General features: G+C 42.5%; 1 protein-coding gene across 1 annotated transcript; it reads right to left on the minus strand.

The window, feature by feature from the left end:
- Positions 1-69: 69 nt before the first annotated feature.
- Positions 70-20,290, minus strand: CA3H2orf16 (chromosome A3 C2orf16 homolog). Its single transcript, XM_053201081.1, has 2 exons — positions 18,593-20,290; positions 70-18,026 (listed from the first exon to the last, which is right to left on the minus strand). Exons 1-2 carry the CDS (start codon positions 18,637-18,639, stop codon positions 308-310), a joined length of 17,766 nt encoding a protein of 5,921 aa, XP_053057056.1. The 5' UTR covers positions 18,640-20,290; the 3' UTR covers positions 70-307.
- Between the last annotated feature and the right edge of the window lie 1,693 nt (positions 20,291-21,983).

Consider the following 21,983-nt stretch of genomic DNA (forward strand, 5'->3'; position numbering starts at 1 on the left):
TCCTGTCGTTCCATCCTTTTGCGCGACACCAAATATCCCTCCACCCTCCATTCCCCACCCAGCACGACGAGTGGTGTTTATGGATGGAGATCAATTATTGCCCCTTTATTTATCTTAGAGATATTACAGACCCATTCCCGCCCTCCCTCCCCCAGGAAGAGTGGCATAGACGCTCTTTGCTGAGGGCGCAGGTATTGGAGGCAGTGGCTTAGCAGGAAAGAAGCCAGGAAAGGGCAGCTTGGTGAAGACTCGAGCCAGTCAGTGAATGAGGGGGGCGGATCTCTTCTCATCTGTTAGCTTCAGGACTCTAAACTTGCCCAGCTTTGGGTATTTTGTGTGTTTGAGTAGCCCTTGAAATCTTTAGACACACTATGTCTGAGCCTCTCCCTAGGGTAGCTGCGCTTGAGTCTCTCCTTAGGGGGACTGTGATGGGTTTTCTCAGACCAACTGTGTTGACCCCTCTTAAAATGACTGTGTTTGCTCTGTCCAAGTGATTGTGTCTGCTCCTCTCAGAGGAACTGCAGTGAGTTCTCTCTGAGGAACCACGACCACCCCTCACAGGGGGTCTGTGCTGTCTTCTCCCAAAAGGGCTGTGTCCTCTCCTCCCTAAGGGACTGTGATGAATTTTCTGAAAGGGACTGCGACATCTCCTCTCAGAAGGACTGCGACATCTCCTCTCAGAGGGACTCTGGCAGCTCCTTTTGGAGACACTATGATGGCTCCTCTGAGAAGGACTTTGATTGCTCCTTTCAGAGAGACTGCGATGGCTCTTCTGAGAAGGACTGTGATGTCTCCTCTCAGAGGGACTGCGACATCTCCTCTCAGAGGGACTCTGATGTCTCCTTCCAGAGAGACCGCGATGGCTCCTCTGAGAAGGACTTCGATGGATCCTCTCAGAGGGACTCTGATGGCTCCTTCTGGAGATACTGCAATGACTCCTCTGAGAAGGACTTTGGTGGCTCCTTCTGGAGATACTGTGATGGCTCCTCTGAGAAGGACTTTGGTGGCTCCTCTCAGAGGGACTTTGATGGCTCCTTCCGGAGATACTGTGATGGCTCCTCTGAGAAGGACTTCGGTGGCTCCTCTCAGAGGGACTTTGACGGCTCCTTCCAGAGAGACCGCGATGGCTCCTCTGAGAAGGACTTCGGTGGCTCCTCTCAGAGGGACTTTGACGGCTCCTTCCGGAGAGACCGCGATGGCTCCTCTGAGAAGGACTTCGGTGGCTCCTCTCAGAGGGACTTTGACGGCTCCTTCCGGAGAGACCGCGATGGCTCCTCTGAGAAGGACTTCGGTGGCTCCTCTCAGAGGGACTTTGACGGCTCCTTCCGGAGAGACCGCGATGGCTCCTCTGAGAAGGACTTCGGTGGCTCCTCTCAGAGGGACTTTGACGGCTCCTTCCGGAGAGACCGCGATGGCTCCTCTGAGAAGGACTTCGGTGGCTCCTCTCAGAGGGATTTTGACGGCTCCTTCCGGAGATACTGCGATGGCTCCTCTGAGAAGGACTTCGGTGGCTCCTCTCAGAGGGACTTTGACGGCTCCTTCCGGAGAGACTGCGATGGCTCCTCTGAGAAGGACTTCGGTGGCTCCTCTCAGAGGGACTTTGACCGCTCCTTCCGGAGAGACTGCGATGGCTCCTCTGAGAAGGACTTCGGTGGCTCCTCTCAGAGGCACTTTGGTGTCTCCTTTCAGAGATACTGTGATGACTTCTCTGAGAAGGACTTCGATGGCTCCTCTCGGAAGGGCTATGACATCTCCTCTCAGAGGGACTTTGGTGGCCCCTTTGAGAGAGACTGTGATGGCTCCTCTGAGAGGGACTACCATGGCTCCTTTCAGAGGAATTACATGGGGTTCTCTGCCTTAAGAAGCTTTTGTGGTTTCGTTTCTTGGGTGTCAGTTTCTCTTTAAGGTGACTGTGTGAGTTTCTCTTAAGTGACTCTTGTAGAATTCTCCCTCGGTCCTGAACTCTGGTTCCCGATTTGGAGTTCTTGGACTCCTGGATGGAGATTTCATTTCTGCCAAAGTTTTTCTTAGCTCTGCTGCTACTGTCATTTTGAACAACACCCATAGACTGTCTGCTTGAAGTGGTTTTGAAAGTGGTACTTCTTTGGGAAACTATGCGCTTGGGCAGTTGGGTATGTCTGGGTTTGAAAGAGCTATCCCATTTTGGTTGTTGAACTGATCTGAGTTGCTCTGTTTCTTCCCTTAATGTGCTCTCCTGCTTAGTGGTTAGATCTGTTGGCTTTAGCTTGACAACTGGCATCCCGTCACTTTTGATATCTCTTGATAAGTAATAGTCTCTGGCTTTTCGTTTTGGATGCTGGTTTTTGCTTGACCACAAATGGTCTGGCCTTGATCTGTCCTCAGGCTTCTGCCCAACAAAAGCCATAATTCTGTGTGCCATCTGGAATGCTTGCCTTAGGCCTTGAAAAAGCAGTTGAATGAATTTGGGTTGGGAGGATTTCTTAGGTTGTCTTTTTAACGAGGCAGTCATTGTCTGAGATGCTCCATTCCTCTTCCTTCTAAACTGGGCTGGTAATTCCCTAGAAGGACTCTGTGTCATGGCTCTACCATTTGTGTAGAACTCTGCGCTTTGTGTTCTGCCTCCCTTGGTTCCTTTCATTGGATATTTTGAATCATGGGTCTTTTGGGTTCTCCTGTTAGCCCATTTTTCATCCTGAACATCTTCAGAGTCACTATCTGGTAAAGAGTGAACTTGAGTAAATTCATATTGCCCAGGGTCTCTAATTTCTGTCTTTCCTACTAGGTCAGGGCTCCTATACTGCCTTCGCCTGATGTGCACTTGTACAGGAGAAGCAGGAGCCTGGGAAGATCCAGACTGCAAATCTATCGTAGAAGTAGGACTCTTGGAAGCTCGAGTGTAGACATTAGCTTTCCTTAGTGATGGTGACATAGGACTCCTTGGTGTGATGGGTCTGTCTCTTCTGTGATACTTTGAAACTTGGGGTCTTTTCCCAGTTCGCAGCCTAAAGCCAAGATGCAACCTAATCTCTCCATGGCCTTTAGGAGTGCTTACAAGGTGGAGCTGTGGATAAATAAGAAGGTAAGGCCCAAGAGTGCCCTGTAATTTATGACAGCAACTAAATCCTGCACATCGGCCACACTGTAGGCAGATAGGGTATTTTAAAACCAGACCTGAAGTTAGAGGTGGAGGAACATTTGGGGGTATTTGACTCCTTAACAGTTTTGCTGCTATTTTTAGCTGCAGATCTTGTAACAGCTGGAACTGTTCTGAGAAGTCAGTTTTGGCCTGGGGAAGAAAACTTGGCTTGAGAGAGTGTTGGGATTCAAAAATCCTTGTCTGTGAATTACTCTGTGAGTTCTCACTCTCTTCCACTGGAACAGAATCTTTCCTAGTGAAAACTATATCGAAGGAGGACTCTAACTTTACTGGGGCAGGAGGCTGGCCCCCTGTACATGAAGCAGGAATGGGCTGAATGACTTCCTTGGATATATCATTGAGCTTTGAATTTACTTTCTTTATTCTCATTCTAGTCCCAGAGTATTGCTGTATTATAGAGGACATGGAACCACGTGTCCACATCTTTAAGGCCATTCTTTGCTCATGATCATGACATGAAGTATGTCTTTGAATGTAGTTTTTGACCACTGAAGGCTGAGAGATAGTACCTCGACCCTTCTCTAGCAAACTCTGGGAAAATTTCATCAGTTCAGCTGGAACCCCAAATAAATTCTGAATAGACTGACAGACATCTTCAGTGGCTTTCTCTGCTAAAGATGTTCGAGAATAGAGCTTCCTTTTCATAGTGGCTCCCAAGACATTTCCCAGCGTTAGCATATTGGAGAGATATTTTCTAGGTAGTCGCTGTCTCCAGGAGTGATTCTCCCAGACATTCTGTTGTCTCCCCAGGACAGACCAGGTAAGGCCTCTTTGAGTTCCTGATCCTGACTGAAACGTCCTAGATGGTGATCTCCAGCTTTGTGGTGGATGTTGGGATAGGTCGTGGAGTAAGTTCTCTAGCTCTTCCACCTGCTTCTTATTAGTCCTCTCCTTAGATATGACACCCACTCCTGGGATCTCAAAATGTGGGGTTTCTACAATGTTAGTTATTTTATCAGACGGTTGATTATGAAGGGACAAGGTAAGGGTTGAAGACCGTATCATAGTAGAGTCTATAAAGGACTCTTCAGGCTCCAAAATATCTGTCCCAAGGTTTTTTACATCCAAAGTCCTTGATACTTCCGGCAGCTCAAAATCCCAAAGGCTTCCTAATTCAGATGTTTCGGCAGAGCTTGAGATAAGCGAGTTTGAAGAGTTGTACAGAAATCTAGAGATATAATTATCCATTTGTAACTCCTCTCTTGATGTAAAATCCTCAGATTCCCTAATCTGATATACCTGTCCTAGATTCAAATCCTCAGATTCCCTGATTTGAGAAGACCCTATTTTTGTCCCTACTGATTTCATGGCCTGAAGCCCTTGTTCACAAGTGAACATTGTAGGTTTCTCAAATGGAGATGTTGGCTGTGAGAGTAATTCTGCAGATTTCACTTTAGTATTTGGCCTTGGAGTTAATTCTACAGGTTCTACCATTTCTTGAAGCTGTGGCCTTGGGAATAAATCCAAACAATCCAGTGCTTCAATCGCTGACCCTAAGGCTACTCCTATTGGTTCTACAACCTGAGGAATTGGTCCTGGTGCTAATTCCTCAGATTTTACAATTTGAAGTGGTGGCCCTGGGATTAACACAGTCTTTACGATTTGAAACCCTGTCAACTTCATTGTTTCCAAAATTTGGTGTGTTGGCTCTGTGGCTAATTTCTTAGATTTCACATTTTGCAACCATAGCCCTGAGGTAAACTCAGAAGATCTCACATCTTGCAGTTTTGGAGTCAACTCAAGACAGTCTACCATTTGAGAGATTGGCCCTGGTGTTAATGCCACAGATTTCACAACCTGAGGTGGTGGCCCAGAAGTCACTTTCACATAGTCAATAACTTTTTGGGGAACTACCGGGGTTACCCCTTGAGCAACGTGAAGCTGTGTCTTTGTAGATTCTGTGACCTGATCTGGTGGCTCTGGACTAATCCTCATATATTCTGTAATTCGACCTTGTAGTCCTGGACCTATCTCTGAATATTTCATCCTTTGATTCTGTGACAATGATAATCCCACTGATCCATCCCCTTGCTGCCATGTCTCGGGTATGAGCTTTACAGATTCTGCACATCCTGCAACTTGATCTGTCGGCTTTGGGGGCAACTCTAAAGATTCCTCCCTTTGAAGCCATTGCTTAGAAGTGAAACCCATAGATTCAGGAACTTGATATCCTAGTCCTGGTGTCATCTCTGAAGACCCTGGGACATGATGTAATGACTGTGTAATCAATGCTTCAGAGTCTTCCCTCTGCAGCCTTTTCTCAGAGATCACCTCCACAAATTCTAGTGCTTGAGGATAGGGCCGTGGAAATCTCTCTGCATATCCAGTGGTTTTACGTATTGGCTTTGGGGTCATTCCAAGGAATTCCTTCCTTTTTGGCCTTGCCTTGGAGGTCAAGCCCATAGTTTCTGTAGTGTGATGCTTGGGCTCTGGGGTCATCTCTTCAGATCCTACAGCTTGCTGCAGTAGCCTTGTATGTAATTCCTCCAAATCCTTAACTTGAGTCTGTGACTGAGAGAGCAACTCCAGAGTTTTTGGGATTTGGTAGCTTTCCTTTAGGGTTAATTCTAAGGATTTAGAGCCTCGATTTCTTAGCACTGGAGTCACATCAACAGATTCTGGTACTTGGAGATCTAGCCCTAGAGGCATTCCTGAATATTCCATGGCTTTACTTGTTGGCTTTGGGGTCAACCCTACAGATTTTTCTATGGTTTCTTTGCCTTGGTGTGCCAACCTTTGTGCCATTGCTGAAGATTCTGTGATGTGATAAATTGGTATTGAAATCAAACTCACAGATTTAGGGACCTGATGCATTGGCATTGGGATCATCTCCACATGTTCTACAAACTGATGCTCTGGCCTAGGGATTATCTCAGAGGAGTTTGTGATTGGATACCTTCTTTTTGGAGTTAGCTCCTCAGATTTTGTTCTTGGAAGCAGTGACCCTGGTGGTAACTCTACAGGTTTTATATCTTGTTGCAGAGATGCTGAAGACAACTTCACATGTTTTATACTTTGCAACTTTGGTTCTGGAGTAAACTCCAAAGATTTCTCACCTTGTTGCTGTGATTCTGGAGACAAACTTGAAAATTTAACACTAGCCAACATCGGTCCTGGTATGAACTTCTTAACTGGCTCTGGTGCCAACACCACTGATTTCATACCTTGCCATCCTGAAGTCAACTCTTGGCAATTCATACCTTGCTGTTGGGACTCTGGTGTCAACTCTACGGATTTGACATCTTGAAAATATGACTCTGGTGCAAAGACCTCAGAATTAACACATGGTGACCTGAGGCATGATGACAACCCTAAAGAATTAGCACTTTGAGGCTGTGGCAATGGGTTTGACTTCAAAGATTTCACATCTTGAAAATGCGGTGAAAACACCACGGATGTCACATTATGCTGCCTGAGGTGTGAGGGCAACTCCTCAGAATTCATACCTTGAGGATGTGGCCCTGAATTTAAATCCACAGATTTCATTATTTTAAAACATGGCTCTCGTGCAAACATCTCACATTTCAAGTCCTGCAGCTCAGAGCCTGAAATCCGTTTCACAGCATTTGCACCACAAAGCAATGGCTCTTTGCTTATCTTCATAGATTTTACATCTTCAAGCAATGGCTCTGATAAAAATAAGACAGATTTCATACCATTTAACGGAGAGCCTACAGTGAACACTGACTGCACAACTTGTTGCTGTGACCCACAGTGATTCTCCCAAAACTGGATTTCTGGAAACTTTGCCCCTGGTATTAACTCAGATTTTATACCTTGCAAATATTGTCCAGGGTTGAACAGAATAGATTTTGTACCTTGAGATTCTAACCCAGGATTCAATTCAGAGGGTTTTGTGCTTTGCATCTGTGGCCCTGGATTAAACTTTACAGAATTCATGCACTGAAATTCTGACCCTGAATTCAAATCAGAAGAATTCACACCTTGCGGCTGTGGGCCACAGTTGAACTCCTGTGATGTTACACCTGGAAACTTTGTCCCTGGAGTCAATTCACATTTCATATTTTGTGAATGTTGCACAGGGTTGAACAAAACAGATTTTATACCTTGAAATTCTGACCCCAGATTCAAATCAAAAGATCCCATACCTTGACATTTTATCTCTGAAGTCAACCCAAAAGATTGTATACCTTGCAAAGGTGGCTCAAATTTGTACTCCACAGCGTTTACACATTGTAATTTTGCCTCTGGATTCAACTCAGAAGAATTTACACAGTTCGTCTGTGGCCCAGGTTTGCATCCCATAGGTGCTACACCTAGAAACTTTGGCCCGGGAATCAATTCAGATTTCAAACATTGCAAATGTGGTTCAGGGTTGAACACCACAGATGTCTCACTGTGACTCTTGGTCCCTGGATTCACCTCAGATCCCATACCTTGACATTTTGTCCCTGAAGTCAACTCAAAAGATGGTACACTTTGCAAAGGTGGCCCCAGTTTGCACCCCATAGAATTTACACATTGTAATTTTGGCTCTGGATTCAACTCAGAAGGATTTATACAGTTCATCTGTGGCCCAGGGTTGCATCCCATAGGTGCTACACCTAGAAACTTTGGCCCTGGAATCAGTTCAGATTTCAAATCTTGCAAATGTATTCCAGGGTTGACCACTACAGATGTCTCCCTTGGAAACTCTGTCCCTGAATTCAACTCAGAAGACTTCCTACTTTGAAGTTTTGAAACTGAAGTTAATTCAGAAGAGTTTACACCTTGCAAGTGTGACTCAGGGCTGCATCCAACAGCATTTACACACTGAAGGTTTGGTTTTGAAATAAATGCAGACGAATTCATACCTTGCAAATGTGGCCCAAGGCAGAACAACTTAGATTTTATACCTTGAAGCTCTGGCCCAGGATTCAACTCAAAAGATTTTACACCTTTCAATTGAGGCCCCGTGTTGAACGCCATAACATTTATACACTGAAGCTGTGGCCCTGGGTTCAACTCAGAGCATTTCCCACCTTGTAACTTAGGCTCATGATTGAATTCTGGAAATTGCTCATATGGAAGCTTCATGTCTTTGCACAACTCAGATTTTATCACTTGTAACTGTGGCCCAGGATCGAACTGGAAAGACTGCATACCTTGAACACTTGTTCCCTGGCACAGCTCAGAAGATTTCACATCTTGCAACTGTTGCTCAGGATTGAATTCCATAGATTTCACATCTTGAATCTGTGTCCCTTTGTATAATTCTGAAGATTTTCTATGTTGCAAATGTGGTCCAGGATTGTATACCATAAATTTTACACTTTGAAGCTCTGGCCGTGGGTTCAACTTATATGATTTCTCTTCTTGCCACTGCTTCCCAGCACTGAACTCAGAAGATACCACACTGTGAATCTTTGATTCCAAGGCTAACTCAGAGGGGTTTGCAACCCGAAATTCTGGGTCATGATTGACTTCTGTAGTTTTCACTATTTGCAGCTTTATGGACTCAGGAGATTTTGCACCTTGCAACTTTGCCCCAGGGTTGAATTCCACAGATTTCATACCTTGAAAGTGTGCCCCTGGTGTCAACATAGACAATTTCCTATTTTGTAACTGTAGGGCTGACTTGAACCCCAAAGATTTCACATCTTGTACCTTTGTACCTAGATTCAATTCAAGAGATTTCGTATCTTGCCACATGGGCCTGGTAATGAATTCCACAGATCCTCCACTTTGAAACTTTGTTTCTGGTGTTAACTCAGAAGATGTCACACCTTGTAACTGTGGAACAGGTTTTAACTCAACAGATTTCAAATCTTGAAGCCTCCACTCTAGCGTCAAATCAGATTTCTCACCTCGTCTCTGTGGCCTAGGGTTGAACTCCACAGATTTCACTCCTTGAAGCTTCCTCTTCTGGGTTAAATCAGATTTCCCACCTTGTAGCTTTGGACCATGGTTGAACCCAAAGGATTTCACTTCTTGAAGCTTTGACTCCGTGATCATTTCAGAAGATTTCATACCTTGAAAGTGTGATCTAGAATTGGACCCTGTAGATTTTATATCTCGAAGCTTTATACCCATAATCAGCTCTGAACATTGCATATCTTGTAACTTTGGGCTGGATTTCACACCTGAAAACTTCCTCCCCAGGGTCATATCAGAAGATTTCTCACCTTGTAACTTTGAACTCGGTTTCAATTCTACAGATTTCACTCCTTGAAGCTTTTCCCTTGTGATCACTCGAGATTTCACATCCTGCAACTGTGGCCCAGACCTGGAATTCGTAGATTTTACATCTGGAAGCTTTACGCCCATGATCAACCTAGAAGATTTCGTATCTTGAAACTGTGGGCCTGACTTGAAATCCACTGATTCCACTTTTTGAAGCTTTGTCCCTAGTATCAATTCAGAAGATTTCACACCACTCAACTGTGACCCAGGTTTGAACTTTGCAGATTCCACATCTTGAAACTTTGTTTCTGAGAGTAACTTAGAACAATTCACTCCTTGAAATTGTGGCTCAGGGTTGAACACCAATTTCACATTTTGAAGCTTTGATCCCAGGATCAGGTCAGAAGATTTCACAACTTGCACCTGGGGACTGGGGCTGCTTTCTTTATGTTTTACATTTTGAAGTTTTGTCTTTGAGGTCCCTTCAGAAGAATTCACACCTTGTAACAATGGTCCATGGTTGAAATCTATAGGTTTGGAACCTTGAATTTCTGTCCCTACAGTCAGTTTAGAAAATGTTGTACCTTCCAATTGTGAACTTGGATTTAATTCAGTAAATGTCATATGGTGGGACTTTATCCCAGGTGACAATTTAGAAGATTTTAGACCTTGCCACTGTAACCCAGAGTTGAAATTCTCAGATTTCACACCTTGAAGTTTTGTCTGAAGAGTCAATTCAGATGACTTCCTACTTTTCAAGTGTAGTGGAGAGTTCAACTCTATAGTTTTATCACTTTGTAATTGTGACCCTTGGCTTAATACCCCAGATTTCACCTCAGGAAGCTGTGGCTCTTGTGTAAGCACTACAGACTTGACACCTTGAGGTTGTGCTCCTGGGGATGACTGTAAGGGTTTCACTTCTTGAAGCTTTGGTCCTGCAGTCAATTTAGTAGATTTCCTATCATGCAAGGAAAGCCTAGATTTCAGTGTCATAGATTTTATACCACAGAGCTTTGATCTTGGTGTCAGGTCACATGATTTCATACTTCTAACCTGTAGAAAAGGTTTCAAATTGAAACCTTGAGGCTGATGTTCCTGTAGTGATGCTAAAGATGGTGTATCTTGGAGCTTTGGCCTTGGAGTCAATGCAGATGACTTTGTATCTCTTAACTGTATTAAAGGTTTCAACTCTACAGACTTGACACCTTGAGACTGTAATCCAAGATTTAACTCTACAGACTTCACAGCTTGGAATTCAGGTCCTGGTATCCACTGAACACATCTCATACTTTCTAGCTGTGGCTCTTGTTTAAACTCCATAGTTTTTATATCTTGAAGCTGTGGCTCTGAGGTTGATGCCAAAGTCTTCCCTTTTTGCAGCTGTGGTCCTGGGAACAACTCAGGAGTTTTCACATTCTGCAACTGTGGCCCACGGTTGAAATCTGCATACGTTGCACCTTGAATTTTTGTCCCGAAAGTCAATTCAGATGACTTCACATCCCTTAACTGTACTGAAGACTTCAACCCTCCGGATTTAGCACCTTGAGATCGTGACCCAAGATTTAAATCTACAGATTTCACAGCTTGGAACTTAGGTCCCGGTATCCACTGAATACATCTCATACTTTCAAGCAGTTGCTCTTGCTTTAACTCAACAGTTTTTACACAGAGTTGTGGCTCTGAAGCTGATGCCGAGGGTTTCACTTGGTGCAGCTGAGGTCCTGGGATCAACTCAGGAGATACTATGCTTTGCAACTGTGGTTCAGGTTTAAACTCTTTAGGTTTTAAACCTTGGATATTTGATTCTGGAGTCAGTTCACATGGTTTCATACCTTCAGACTGTAACTCAAAATTGAAGTCTACTAATTTTCCACCTTTAAATTTTAGCCCTGGAATTAATTCCAAAGACATCTCACCTTCTGACTTAGACCCTCTCTTCAATTGCTCTGAATTCACACATTGCTGCTTTGGTGAGAGTACAGATATCTCGCCACCCCGTTCTGGCCCAGAAGTTAAATTCATAAGTGCCATCCCTTGAAAGTGTTGCCTTGGGGCTAAATCCACAGATTTTACTCCTTGAAACTTTGGTCTTCTGGTCACATTCACAGATTTTACTTCCTGCTTCTTTGGCCTTGGGATCAACTTCCCAGATTTTATACATTGCAGCACTGAATCTGGAGTTTCCTCTACAGATTTTAAACTTTGATACTTTAAACATGGGGTACTCTCGACAAGTTCCTTATCTTGCATTTGTGGCTCTAAAGTCAATTCCTCAGGTTTCACAACTTGCAGTTCAGATCCTTGGAGCAATGGCCCTTGTGCAAAAGACACAGATTTCTCACCTTGCATCTTTGACCCAAATTTCAATTCCACAGTTTTCACATCTTGCAGCTGTGTTCTTGGGACCAACTCCACAGTTTTGAATTCTTGAATTCTTGCATGCATAGTCAACTCAGATTTCTCACCTTGAAGCTTATTATTTGCGGTATCTTTCACAGATTTGACATCTTCTATTTCAGCCCCTGAGGTTATCTCCACAGATTTCTCACCTTCCAGCTGTGGACTGGAGGTTAGCAACATGGATTCCATACCTTTTAGATACTGTCCTGGAATTAAGGCCACAGATTTCATATCTTTCAGCTCTGACTCTGAGATTAACAACTCAGATTTTAAACCTTGAAGTTTTGAGCCTGGGATCAGCTCCATTGGTTTCACACCTTCCACCTGTGGCCCGGGGGTTAACACCATAGACTTGACATCTCTCATTTGTGGCTTTGGTGTTTGCATAGATTTCATACCTCCCAAATGCAGCCCTGGGGTTAACTCCTCAGATTTCCTATCTTCCAGCTGTGCCTTAGATTTTAAACCTCGAAGCTTTGAGATTGGGGTCCACTCCACAGGTTTTATATCTTGCAACTGTGGTCCTTGGATCAATTTAGGAGATTTTATACCTTGTAACTCTGGTCTTCTAGTCAACTCAGAATATTTCACACTTGGCAACTGTGACCCGGGAGTCAACTCCATAGGTTTTGCATATGGTTTCTGTGGCTCTGAGACAAATTTATAAGAAATGTTACCTTCAAAGCTTGACATTTGGTCTATCACTAAATGTTTTACACCTTGAAATAGTGTCTGTGGTACTAACATCTCAGGCGTGACCACTTGCTTTCCAGGTTGTGGGGTGAACCTCATAGATCTTACTCCTTGTATCTTTGGCTTTGGGGTCAACTCAAAAAAATTCACATACTGTAGTTGTGGTCCCAAGTTTAACTCTGAAGATTTCGCTCCTTGAGGTTGAGTTCCTGATATCAGATCACAAAATTTGACATCTTGTAGACATGGCCCTGGGTTAAGCCCCACTTGTTTTATACCCTGCAGCCCTGGTGACATCTTTGCTAATTTAGAATCTTGAAACCCTAACTCTGGAGTCTTCTCCACAGAATTCACACCATGAAACTTAGATCCTGGGGTTTGCTTCCCAAATTTGACACCTTGAAGCTTTGGCCCTGAAGTCAATTCAGAAAATTTGACATCTTGCTGCCTTGGCCCTAGGTTTAGTTCCTGAGATTTCACACCTTGCAACTGTAGTTCTGAGGTTAATTCATTGGATTTCGTGCTAGGAAACTGTAGTCCTTCAGTAGACAGAAGAGATTTTGTATTTTCACCCAAGGGTCTTTGGCTTGACTGCAAAGATGATTCTGTTACAAATCCTGTAGACTTCATATCTTGAAGCTGTGTTCCTGGTATACACTGCAAATGTTTGAAACCTTGACGCTTTGGTTCTGAGGTCAAATCAGAAAATTTGACATCTTGCAAGCATGGTCCTGAGTTTTGTTCCACAAATTTCACACCTGGAGTTTGTGGTTTTGAAGTCAATTTTATGGGTATAACACTTTGATGCTTTGGCCCTGGGATAGATAATTTGATTTCTTGCACTGGGGAACCAGGGGTCAGTTCATCACATTTCATACCATGATGTGGAGACCCTGAAATTAAATCTATAGGTTTTTCTCCTTGAAGAAGTGGCCCTTGGGATAACTCTGAAAATCTGACACTTTGCAAATGTGGCCCTAGGGTCAATTTCACACCTTGAGGCTGGGCCCCCTTAGTCAATTCCTCTGATACTACACTTTGTAGTACTGGTTCTTGTACCAGCTCCTCAAATTCTACCACTCCAGTAGTAGCTGGCTGTTGGATTAAATTAACATATTTCATGTCTTGTAATTGTGGCTCTGGATCCAACTGCATAGACTTTACTCCCTGGAGCTGTGGCCCTGGGGCCAACTCCATAACATGTGGTTTTGGTCCTGTGATAAATTGTTTAGATCCTACCACTAATGGGGATGACTCAGGGGTTAACTTCATAGATTTCAAATTTTGTAGTGGTGGCTCTGATTTCTCATATTGCATCCCTGGTCCTAAAGTAAATTCCAGAGATCCTTTTTTAAAATATGGCATTGTCTCTTGGGTGTTTTCAACCTGAAACGATGCCAACCCCATAGTTTCTGTCTTTTCTGACCTTAGAGGTATCTCTGAAGGCTCAGTAACTTGAAGATGTGGTTTTAGAGTCATTCCTGCAGATTCTATAACTTGACCTGTTGGCTTTTGTGTTAATGCCTCAGAAGTCAGCCTCATGGCTTCTGTGTCTTGATAGCCTGGCCCTGGAGTCATCTCTGAAATTTTTTTAAAATGTGGCCTGGCCATCATCTCAGCAGTTTCCATGACTTGCTGTGGCATTAACTTCACTGATTCCTCCTCTTGTGGCCAGATCTCAGAAGCTAACTCTGTAGATACTGTGTCTTGATGCCATGGTCTAGAAGTTGGACCCACAGATTTAATTGCTTGTAAATGTGGTTCCATGGTCAGTTTCCTTGCTTCTTCATGTAAGTGTGTGTCAGGAATTAACCTTCTAGATTCTTCCAGTGGTGCGGTTAAATCCACAAATTTATTACCATGCATTAATGGACCTAGAGTCAACTCCTCAGGTTTTGTACTGTTGGGCTGTGGTTCTGGGGTCAATGGGACATATTTCATACTTTGAAATTGTGGTTCTGAGATCAACTCCTTATAGTTCGTAAATTCTGAATATGGTCCTAGATTCAAATGAACAAACTTCATACCTTGGGACTCTGGGTTCAATATTTGTGGGTTCATACCTTGCATCTCTGATCCTGATACCAACTCTGGAGATTCTTGTATTAAGTGTTGAGACACTGGAGTCTCCAAGGCTTTTACACCCTGGAGCATTGTCTCACGGGTACCTTGTAATGGCACTGAGTTCATCTGAATAGATCCTGAAGTTTGACTCAATGGTCCTGGAGTATTTCCTAAAGATGACTGTTTCAACTCCACAGATTCTTTCCTGTAGTGACAATTGTCAGAAGTCAACTCTGCTTCTGTTCCTGGATATCTTGGCTGTACAATCATTCCTAAAGATTCTAAAGTTTGATGCCATGGGGTAGATCCTTCAGGTTCTGTGGCTTGATGATTTGGCTTGAGGTTCAACTCTACAGATTTTACTGCTTGAATGTGTGCCCCTGAGATTGGTTCCTCATATTTCATATCTTCTACCTGTGTTTCAGGAATCAACCTTCTACATTCTACCATTTGAGGAATTTTCACATCTTTAAGCAATAGTACTGGGACTATCTCCTCAGATCTTTTATCTTGTAACCATGGTTTGGGGGCCAAATCCACAGATTTCCTATCTTTCTGTAATTGTCTTAGGGTCAACTCCACACCTTTTATATCTGGAAACTCTGGCGGTAGGGCCAAATGAACGTATTCCAGACCTTGCAACTGTGAACTGGAGGTCAAATCTTTCAATTTCCCATTTTGCAACTGTGGTGCTGGGGCTAACTCAGTGGATTTTCTACTTTGTTGTTGTGTTCCTAGGGTTAAATGAATAAATTGCACACCTTGAAGCTGAGACCCTGGGGCTACCTGCACAGAATTCCTACTTTTCATCTGTGGAATGGGGGCCAACTCATCAGATTTTACAGTCTGCTGTTGAAGTTCTGGGACCAATTCTATAGAATTCACAGTTGGGATCAGCTCTCCATATTTTACCACTTGTGGGACTAAACCTGTGGTTATATCTATAGATTTTATATTTTGCATTCTTGGTCCCAAGGTCAGTTTCTCAGATTTTGCATTTTGCAATCCTGAGGATAACTTCACAGAATCCACAACCTTAAGTTGTGGCATTGGCTGCACCCCCAAATACTCTACACTTGGAAGTAGTGATGCAGTAGTCTTTGCTGTAGATTCTGTGACTTGATGCAGTGGCTTTTGGCTCACTCCCTTAGATGCTGTACTTTGACCCAGCGACCTTGGGACTGTCCCTAAAGATTCCATTATTTGATGATGTGATGGTGTTAACTCTACAGATTTCTTCATTTGTAACCATGTGTCAGAGGCCAACCCCATATTTTCTGTAATTTGATGGCTTTGCCTTGGGCTCACCTCTGAAGATTCTAGGGTTTGAAGCCATGGAGTCAACCTTGAAGATTCCATGACTTGATGAGGTGGCCCTGGGATTAATGCCATAGTTTCTGTGCCTTCATGATATGGTTGTGGAGTCATCCCCACAGGGTCTAGCACTTGAATCCATGAACCAGGAGTCAACTCAAGAGGTTCCTTGACTTGAGATATTGGCCTTGAGGTCAAATCCTGAGTTTCTACAACTTGTGACTGTGGTGCTATGATCATTCCAATTGGTGACCCCGGTGTTATTGGAGTTACCTTTAGAGAATGTATGGATTGATGTGATGACATTGGAACTATCCCTACTGATTCTTTGACTTTAGGTGATGGCTCTGAGGGTAAACCCACATATTCTACAACCTCAGGTGGACTAATAGTAGTAGGAGAGCTAGAAGTCAAACCATTTGGCTGAGTTGCTCCTGGGGTCAAATTTGCGATTTGAGACTGCGAATTTCCAGATTCTGCAACATGTGGCTGTGCTGGTGGAATTATCCCCATGAAATCCATAGCTTGTAATAGTGCCACTGGAGTTACTTTCATGTAATCCATAACTTGATGAGATGGACTGGAGATCATTTCCAATGATCTTGTTTTTTGACATATTGGCTCTGGAAGAAACTTCAACGGTTCTATGACTTGACTTTGTGGCTTTGAGGTTATGTCCACTGATTCAGTAACTTCATGCTGTGGCCCTTCAGTCACTTCCACAGTTTCTACAACTGCATGTTTTGCCTTTGGACTCATCTTTCCTGGTGGTATGACTTGATGGTCTAGTGATGTGTTTATTTCTGCTGACTTCATGGCTTGATATTGTGTTCTTGGGGTTATTCCCACTGATTCTGTGATATGTGGATGTGATTTTTTAATCATCCCCATAGAATCCGTGACTTGAAGCAATACTATAGGAGTTACCTTCACATTATCTGTGACTTGATTCTGTGGTCTTGAGGTCATCTTTGATTCCATAGCTTGATGCTGAGGACTTGGTATTACCTCCACTGATTTAGTGACTTGATATGATGGTTTGGGGCTTACTCTCACTTTTTTCATGGTTTCCATTGGTTTCCCAACTTCATCTGGTGGCTGTGGGAACAAACCCACAGATTCTATCACTTCTGAATGTGATTCTGGGATCATCCCCATCAAATCCATGACTTGAAGTAATGCCAATGGAGTTACCTTTATGTTATCTGTAACTTGGTATGGTAGCCTTGGGGTCAATTCCACATTAGTCACTTGGGTCTTATGCTGCTGTATCCTTTTTTCTGGAAGGCCTATGACTCTCTGCTCTATACTAAGCTCTAGGACATGTTTTGGCTCCTTCTGCAGTAAAGTGGCTTCCTCTTGATTTATGTCAACTCCTAAACTTTTGGGAGGTGGAGTGCCCAGTGATGTAACTAAGGGCCTGGATTCAAGAATTTGGGGGCCATCCCCTGGTTGTGACTGCTTACCTGGGATAAGTGACTGTGAAATTTTTGTTTCTGTTCTCTTTAATCCAGATTCCACTCCAATATTCACATGGAGCTGAAATGATGGACAGTTTGGGGATTTATTGTTGATACTTTGTTTACTGCTTTGATGAATGGGCATAGATACCTGGATTTGAGGTTTCTCTGGTTCAGGGACTCCTCCTTGTGCATCGATTAAATGATTCAGCATTGCCCACGATTCCCTCACAGGCAGAGGTACTGTTTGTTCCCTCAAAGTACAAACCTTCCAAGCCATATGTCCCTCTAACTCCCACCTAGCCAAAGGAGAGAGATGGATTGGAGCCCACCCTGAGAATCGTGGTCTCTCCCTGGAGCCAGAATTTGGCCCATGATCCAATGTCAAATGACTCTTGCTCCTCCTACCATTCTTTGTTTTCTCTTGGTGGCAGAGAGCTGGGGATTCAAGAACAGAGTTGATAAAAGAACTTTGAGATCCTAAGGGTGAAAGTGCTGTAAAATTCTGAAAAAGTTTTGATTTCCCAAACTCTGAGAGCCTAAAAGTAGACAGCAATGTGCCTTGGCTCCTGAACACAGAAGGCTGTTTCTTGGGTAAAATAGGTAAACTATGGCTCCGGAGTTGCCAGGTTGTTTCTTCAGAAAAGACAGGAAAGTGTGACAGGCTGGAGTTGTTGCTTAATGATCCAGAGGAGATGCTGTGGTCAGTAGAATGTTTTGCCTTCTTACAGCCACAACAGGGTAGAACAGGCTCCTGAGCCACAAACACAGAGGAGGTGGAGGAAGAAATCTTATCTTGTGGTTCAGGCAAACACAATTCCAAAAGACTTGATCTGAGAAATAAAGAAAAGTTTACATTTGCTTTGAAGCAGAAAAAGGTAGGAAAAGTAGGAAAAGGGAAAAATAATGGCTATTTCAAATGCAAAATATTTTGGCCTGAAGGAGAACTACAACAGCAAAAGAGGCTGCTTTCCCCAACATCATTTACTTATGGAAAGAATTCCTCCATCAGGAGGAAAGGGAGCATTTGTCTCCATTCCATTCAGAAATGATCCACAGACCAGTTGTTCTTAAATGTCCTTTGGACCCAGAATTTATCCCCACTGCCAAACAAACAAACCAACTAACTAACCAACCAACCAACCAACTAGCAATCTCCCGTTTCCCTCTCTCTTTCCCTCCCTCTTTCCCTCTCTCCTACTCTCCCTCCTTCAGTTCCTTCCTTCCCCCCTCTTAAAAGTTTACCACCTTTGGGGCACCTGGCTGGCTCAGTCCGTAGAGCATGTGACTGTTGATCTCAGGGTTGAGTTCAAGCCCCAAAGAGTCTACTTAAAAAAAGGGGGTGGGGGGCTCTACCACCTGCTGCAGTTCCCACCTAGAAACTACTACTTTCCCTGACCTTGCACATTCCAGGTGTTGGAAGATCTGTTGAAGACTTCTCTCCATTGACCAGAGTATATATTCCTGGGCCCATCCCACAGGGAGTGCTGAAAAACTGAATATAAGAGAGTGTATCAGTGTAGTTGAAGTGATATTAAAGTACTAGTAAAGAAACCATTAAGAAGAGTGACTTAACTTGTAAAGGAAACAGCTATCATAGTGAGTGAAGTAAAATAGTCCTAGCTTACTCCTAATTTTACAGAGTTTATCAGTAGGGTAGGCTGAAGAGAGAAAGAATAGACAGTGAAGATCAGCTTTACTCACCATGTCAGGTTAGCTTCAGGGCAACCCATTCTGAGATTTTCTTCCCACTGGGAAGCTGGGAGTAGGGGTAAAGAGTCTATCAGCATCAAAATTATTGATACTACCTTGTTCAGCCCCCTTGTTTTACAAATAAGGAAACAATGGTGAAATGATGTCCAGGATCATAAAATTAATTAGTGGTAGAGTTCAGACTTAACCTAGGTCTCAGGTTTTTCTATTTTAAACTATACTATGTTGCCTTCACCATGTAGTAGATGGAAGCCATTGGAAAGAGCAGGAACAATCATGGTAGTGGGGAGTTGGAGTAGGGGAAATAAAATTCATAATACATATCTTTTACTCCAAGAGAGTCTATCCAGTGTCCATGACAGGGAAAAAAGGTATTGAAACTTCCTGCACCAAACTCTTGGTAGTTACCCCTTCTGTATTCTCTAATTTCACCAAATTTCTTTCCTGGTGCTTTGAGTTGTGTACAAAAGGAGATTAGGAAAGGAAGCAAAGAATTATAAAGCTGTTTACATCTCTTTGGAAGTTGCTAGAAAGAATCTAGCATCTTTAGAGAAGTTGGAAAGAATAGGCACATTTCTTTCATTTACATAATCTTTCAACCTCCTTCTCTCCACCTACTATTAAAGGCTAGAATCTTAAAGCAGACCCACAGTTGATGTCATGAGCCTTGAGCTGAAGAATAAAGGATAGAATCTTTCTGACCTGTGAATTTCTTGATCTTTTTCAATTTATGCTGCTTTGAAGTCTAGAGAGGCACAAAAAGAAAAAATAAAATCAGAAAACGTTCTAGGTTAGAGAATTTATCAACAGCACAGTCCATCTTATAGACACAAATATTAATACAGTGGGTATCCATAACCACAGCAACAATTATGACCCCATTCATTTATTCATGAATCATTTCATGAGTACTTACTAAGTTCTAGGTATTATATCCAGTGCTGGGACAACAAAGATAAACATAATTCCTGTATTCTGAGAACTCACACTAATAGGGAAAACAGATGTCTAAACAGTCAAGTTACAATATTGTGTGGTAAATGCTGTAACAGAAATATAAGTGTTAGGGCGCCTAGGTGGCTCAGTCGGTTAAGCATCTGACTCTTGATTTCAGCTCAGGTCATGATCTCATGATTCATGAGATTGAGCCATGAGGCAGGCTCCAGACTCCACACTAACAGCACAGAGCCAGACCCTGCTTGGGATTCTCTCCCTCTCTCTGCCCCTCCCCCGTGTGTGTGTGTGTGTGTGTGTGTGTGTGTGTGTGTGTGCATGTACACACTCATTCTCTCTCTCCCTTTCAAAATAAATAAATAAACAAAACAAAAAAGAAATGCTAAAAAAAAAAAGAAAGAAAGAAATATAAGTGTTAGGGAATAAAGAGGACAGTAATTAACTGCCTGCGAGAGAAGGGAAAAATTACTCAAGAAGTTGCCATTTGTAGGGGCGCCTGGGTGGCGCAGTCGGTTAAGCGTCCAACTTCAGCCAGGTCACGATCTCTCGGTCCGTGAGTTGGAGCCCCGCGTCGGGCTCTGGGCGGATGGCCCAGAGCCTGGAGCCTGTTTCCGATTCTGTGTCTCCCTCTCTCTCTGCCCCTCCCCCGTTCATGCTCTGTCTCTCTCTGTCCCAAATATAAATAAACGTTGAAAAAAAAAAATTAAAAAAAAAAAGAAGTTGCCATTTGTACTGGAGTTTGAAGAATCAGCAGAAGATTTTTGGATAAAGAAAGAGCATTCCAAACAAGTGGGAACATCACCAAGAAGATTATAAAGTAATGATTGTCAGGTGCCCTTTTGCTAAGTAGTGAGAGGCAACGCTGAAAATGTAGATGGAAGCCAGATTTTGCCAAACAGTGGCATTTTTCTTTTATCCTGTAGGTCAGAATTTCCCAATCAGTAGTTTGTAAACTCCTGGGGTTGTTTTGTTTTGTTTTGTTTTGTTTTGTTTTGTTTTGCAAGGGTGTTCCAGGTCATTTTAAAGGCATAAATGACATTTGTTACCATTTCAAATAAAACGATTTTTATTTCTTCCTTTTGAATCAGGACATCAGTCTCTGAGAGTGTATTAGAAGAGCATACACAATATGATCCACAGTATTGCCAAATGGTTCAGCTAAGCAGTGTTGGACGGAAGTGTTGAAAGCAAGATTTCTTCCAAGAATGTTAGAGTGGTTCAACATAAGAAAGTAAATAAATGAGATATACCACATTAATAATATGAAGGGGGAAAAACTGAATGATTGTCTCAATTGATGGAGAAAAAGCATTGGCAAAATCCAACGCTCATTCATGATTTTTTTAAAAATGAAAACACTCAACAAAACTAGGGATAGAAGAAAACTTCTTCAATATAGTAAAGGGCATTTATGAAAAACCCATAAGTAATATCATTCTCAATAATAAAAGATTGAAAGGTTTCCCTTCAAGGTGGGGAACAGACAATGATGCTCATTTTCACTACTTCTCTTTAACATTGTACTGGAAACTCTAACCAAAGCAATTAATAATAAAAATAAAAGTCATCTAAATGGGAAAGGAAAATGTTAAACAATCTCTCTTCACAGATAACATAATCTTATTTACAGAAAATCCTAAAAAATACACATAAACACACATACACAATTCTTTTAGAGCTAATAAAAGAATTTAGCAAAGTTACAGAATACAATATCTGCACATAAAAAATCAGTTGTATTTCTATACACAAACAGTGGATAATCTGAAAAGGAACTTAAGAAAATAATTCCATTTTTTTAGTATCAAAAAGAATAAAATACTTAGGAATAAATTTTGTCTTACTTAGAAATAAATTTAATCAAAGAAATGTAAGGCTTGTACCCTAAAAACTATAAAGCATTGTTGAAGAGATTAAAGAAGACCTAAATAAATGAAGACATCTCTTAACAATGGATTAGAAGATTTAACGTTGTTAAGATGGTTATATTCCTAAAGCAATTTGTAGATTCAGTTTAATCCCATCAAAATCCCAATGTCCTCTTTTGTAGAAATGGAAAAGCTGTTCTTAATATTCATATGGAACTCTAAGGGACTTGAATAACAAAAACAATCCTGAAAAAG

Source organism: Acinonyx jubatus, chromosome A3 (assembly GCF_027475565.1).
Source record: "Acinonyx jubatus isolate Ajub_Pintada_27869175 chromosome A3, VMU_Ajub_asm_v1.0, whole genome shotgun sequence".
Lineage (NCBI taxonomy): Eukaryota > Metazoa > Chordata > Mammalia > Carnivora > Felidae > Acinonyx > Acinonyx jubatus.

Excerpts from the sequence above, each read along its gene's own strand:
- CA3H2orf16 (XM_053201081.1), bottom strand. The coding sequence starts at position 18,639 with ATGGAGAGAAGTCTTCAACAGATCTTCCAACACCTGGAATGTGCAAG. Across the intron at positions 18,027-18,592 it reads CAACACCTGGAATGTGCAAG|ATCAAGTCTTTTGGAATTGT; the intron begins GTCAGGGAAAGT and ends TTTATTTCTCAG.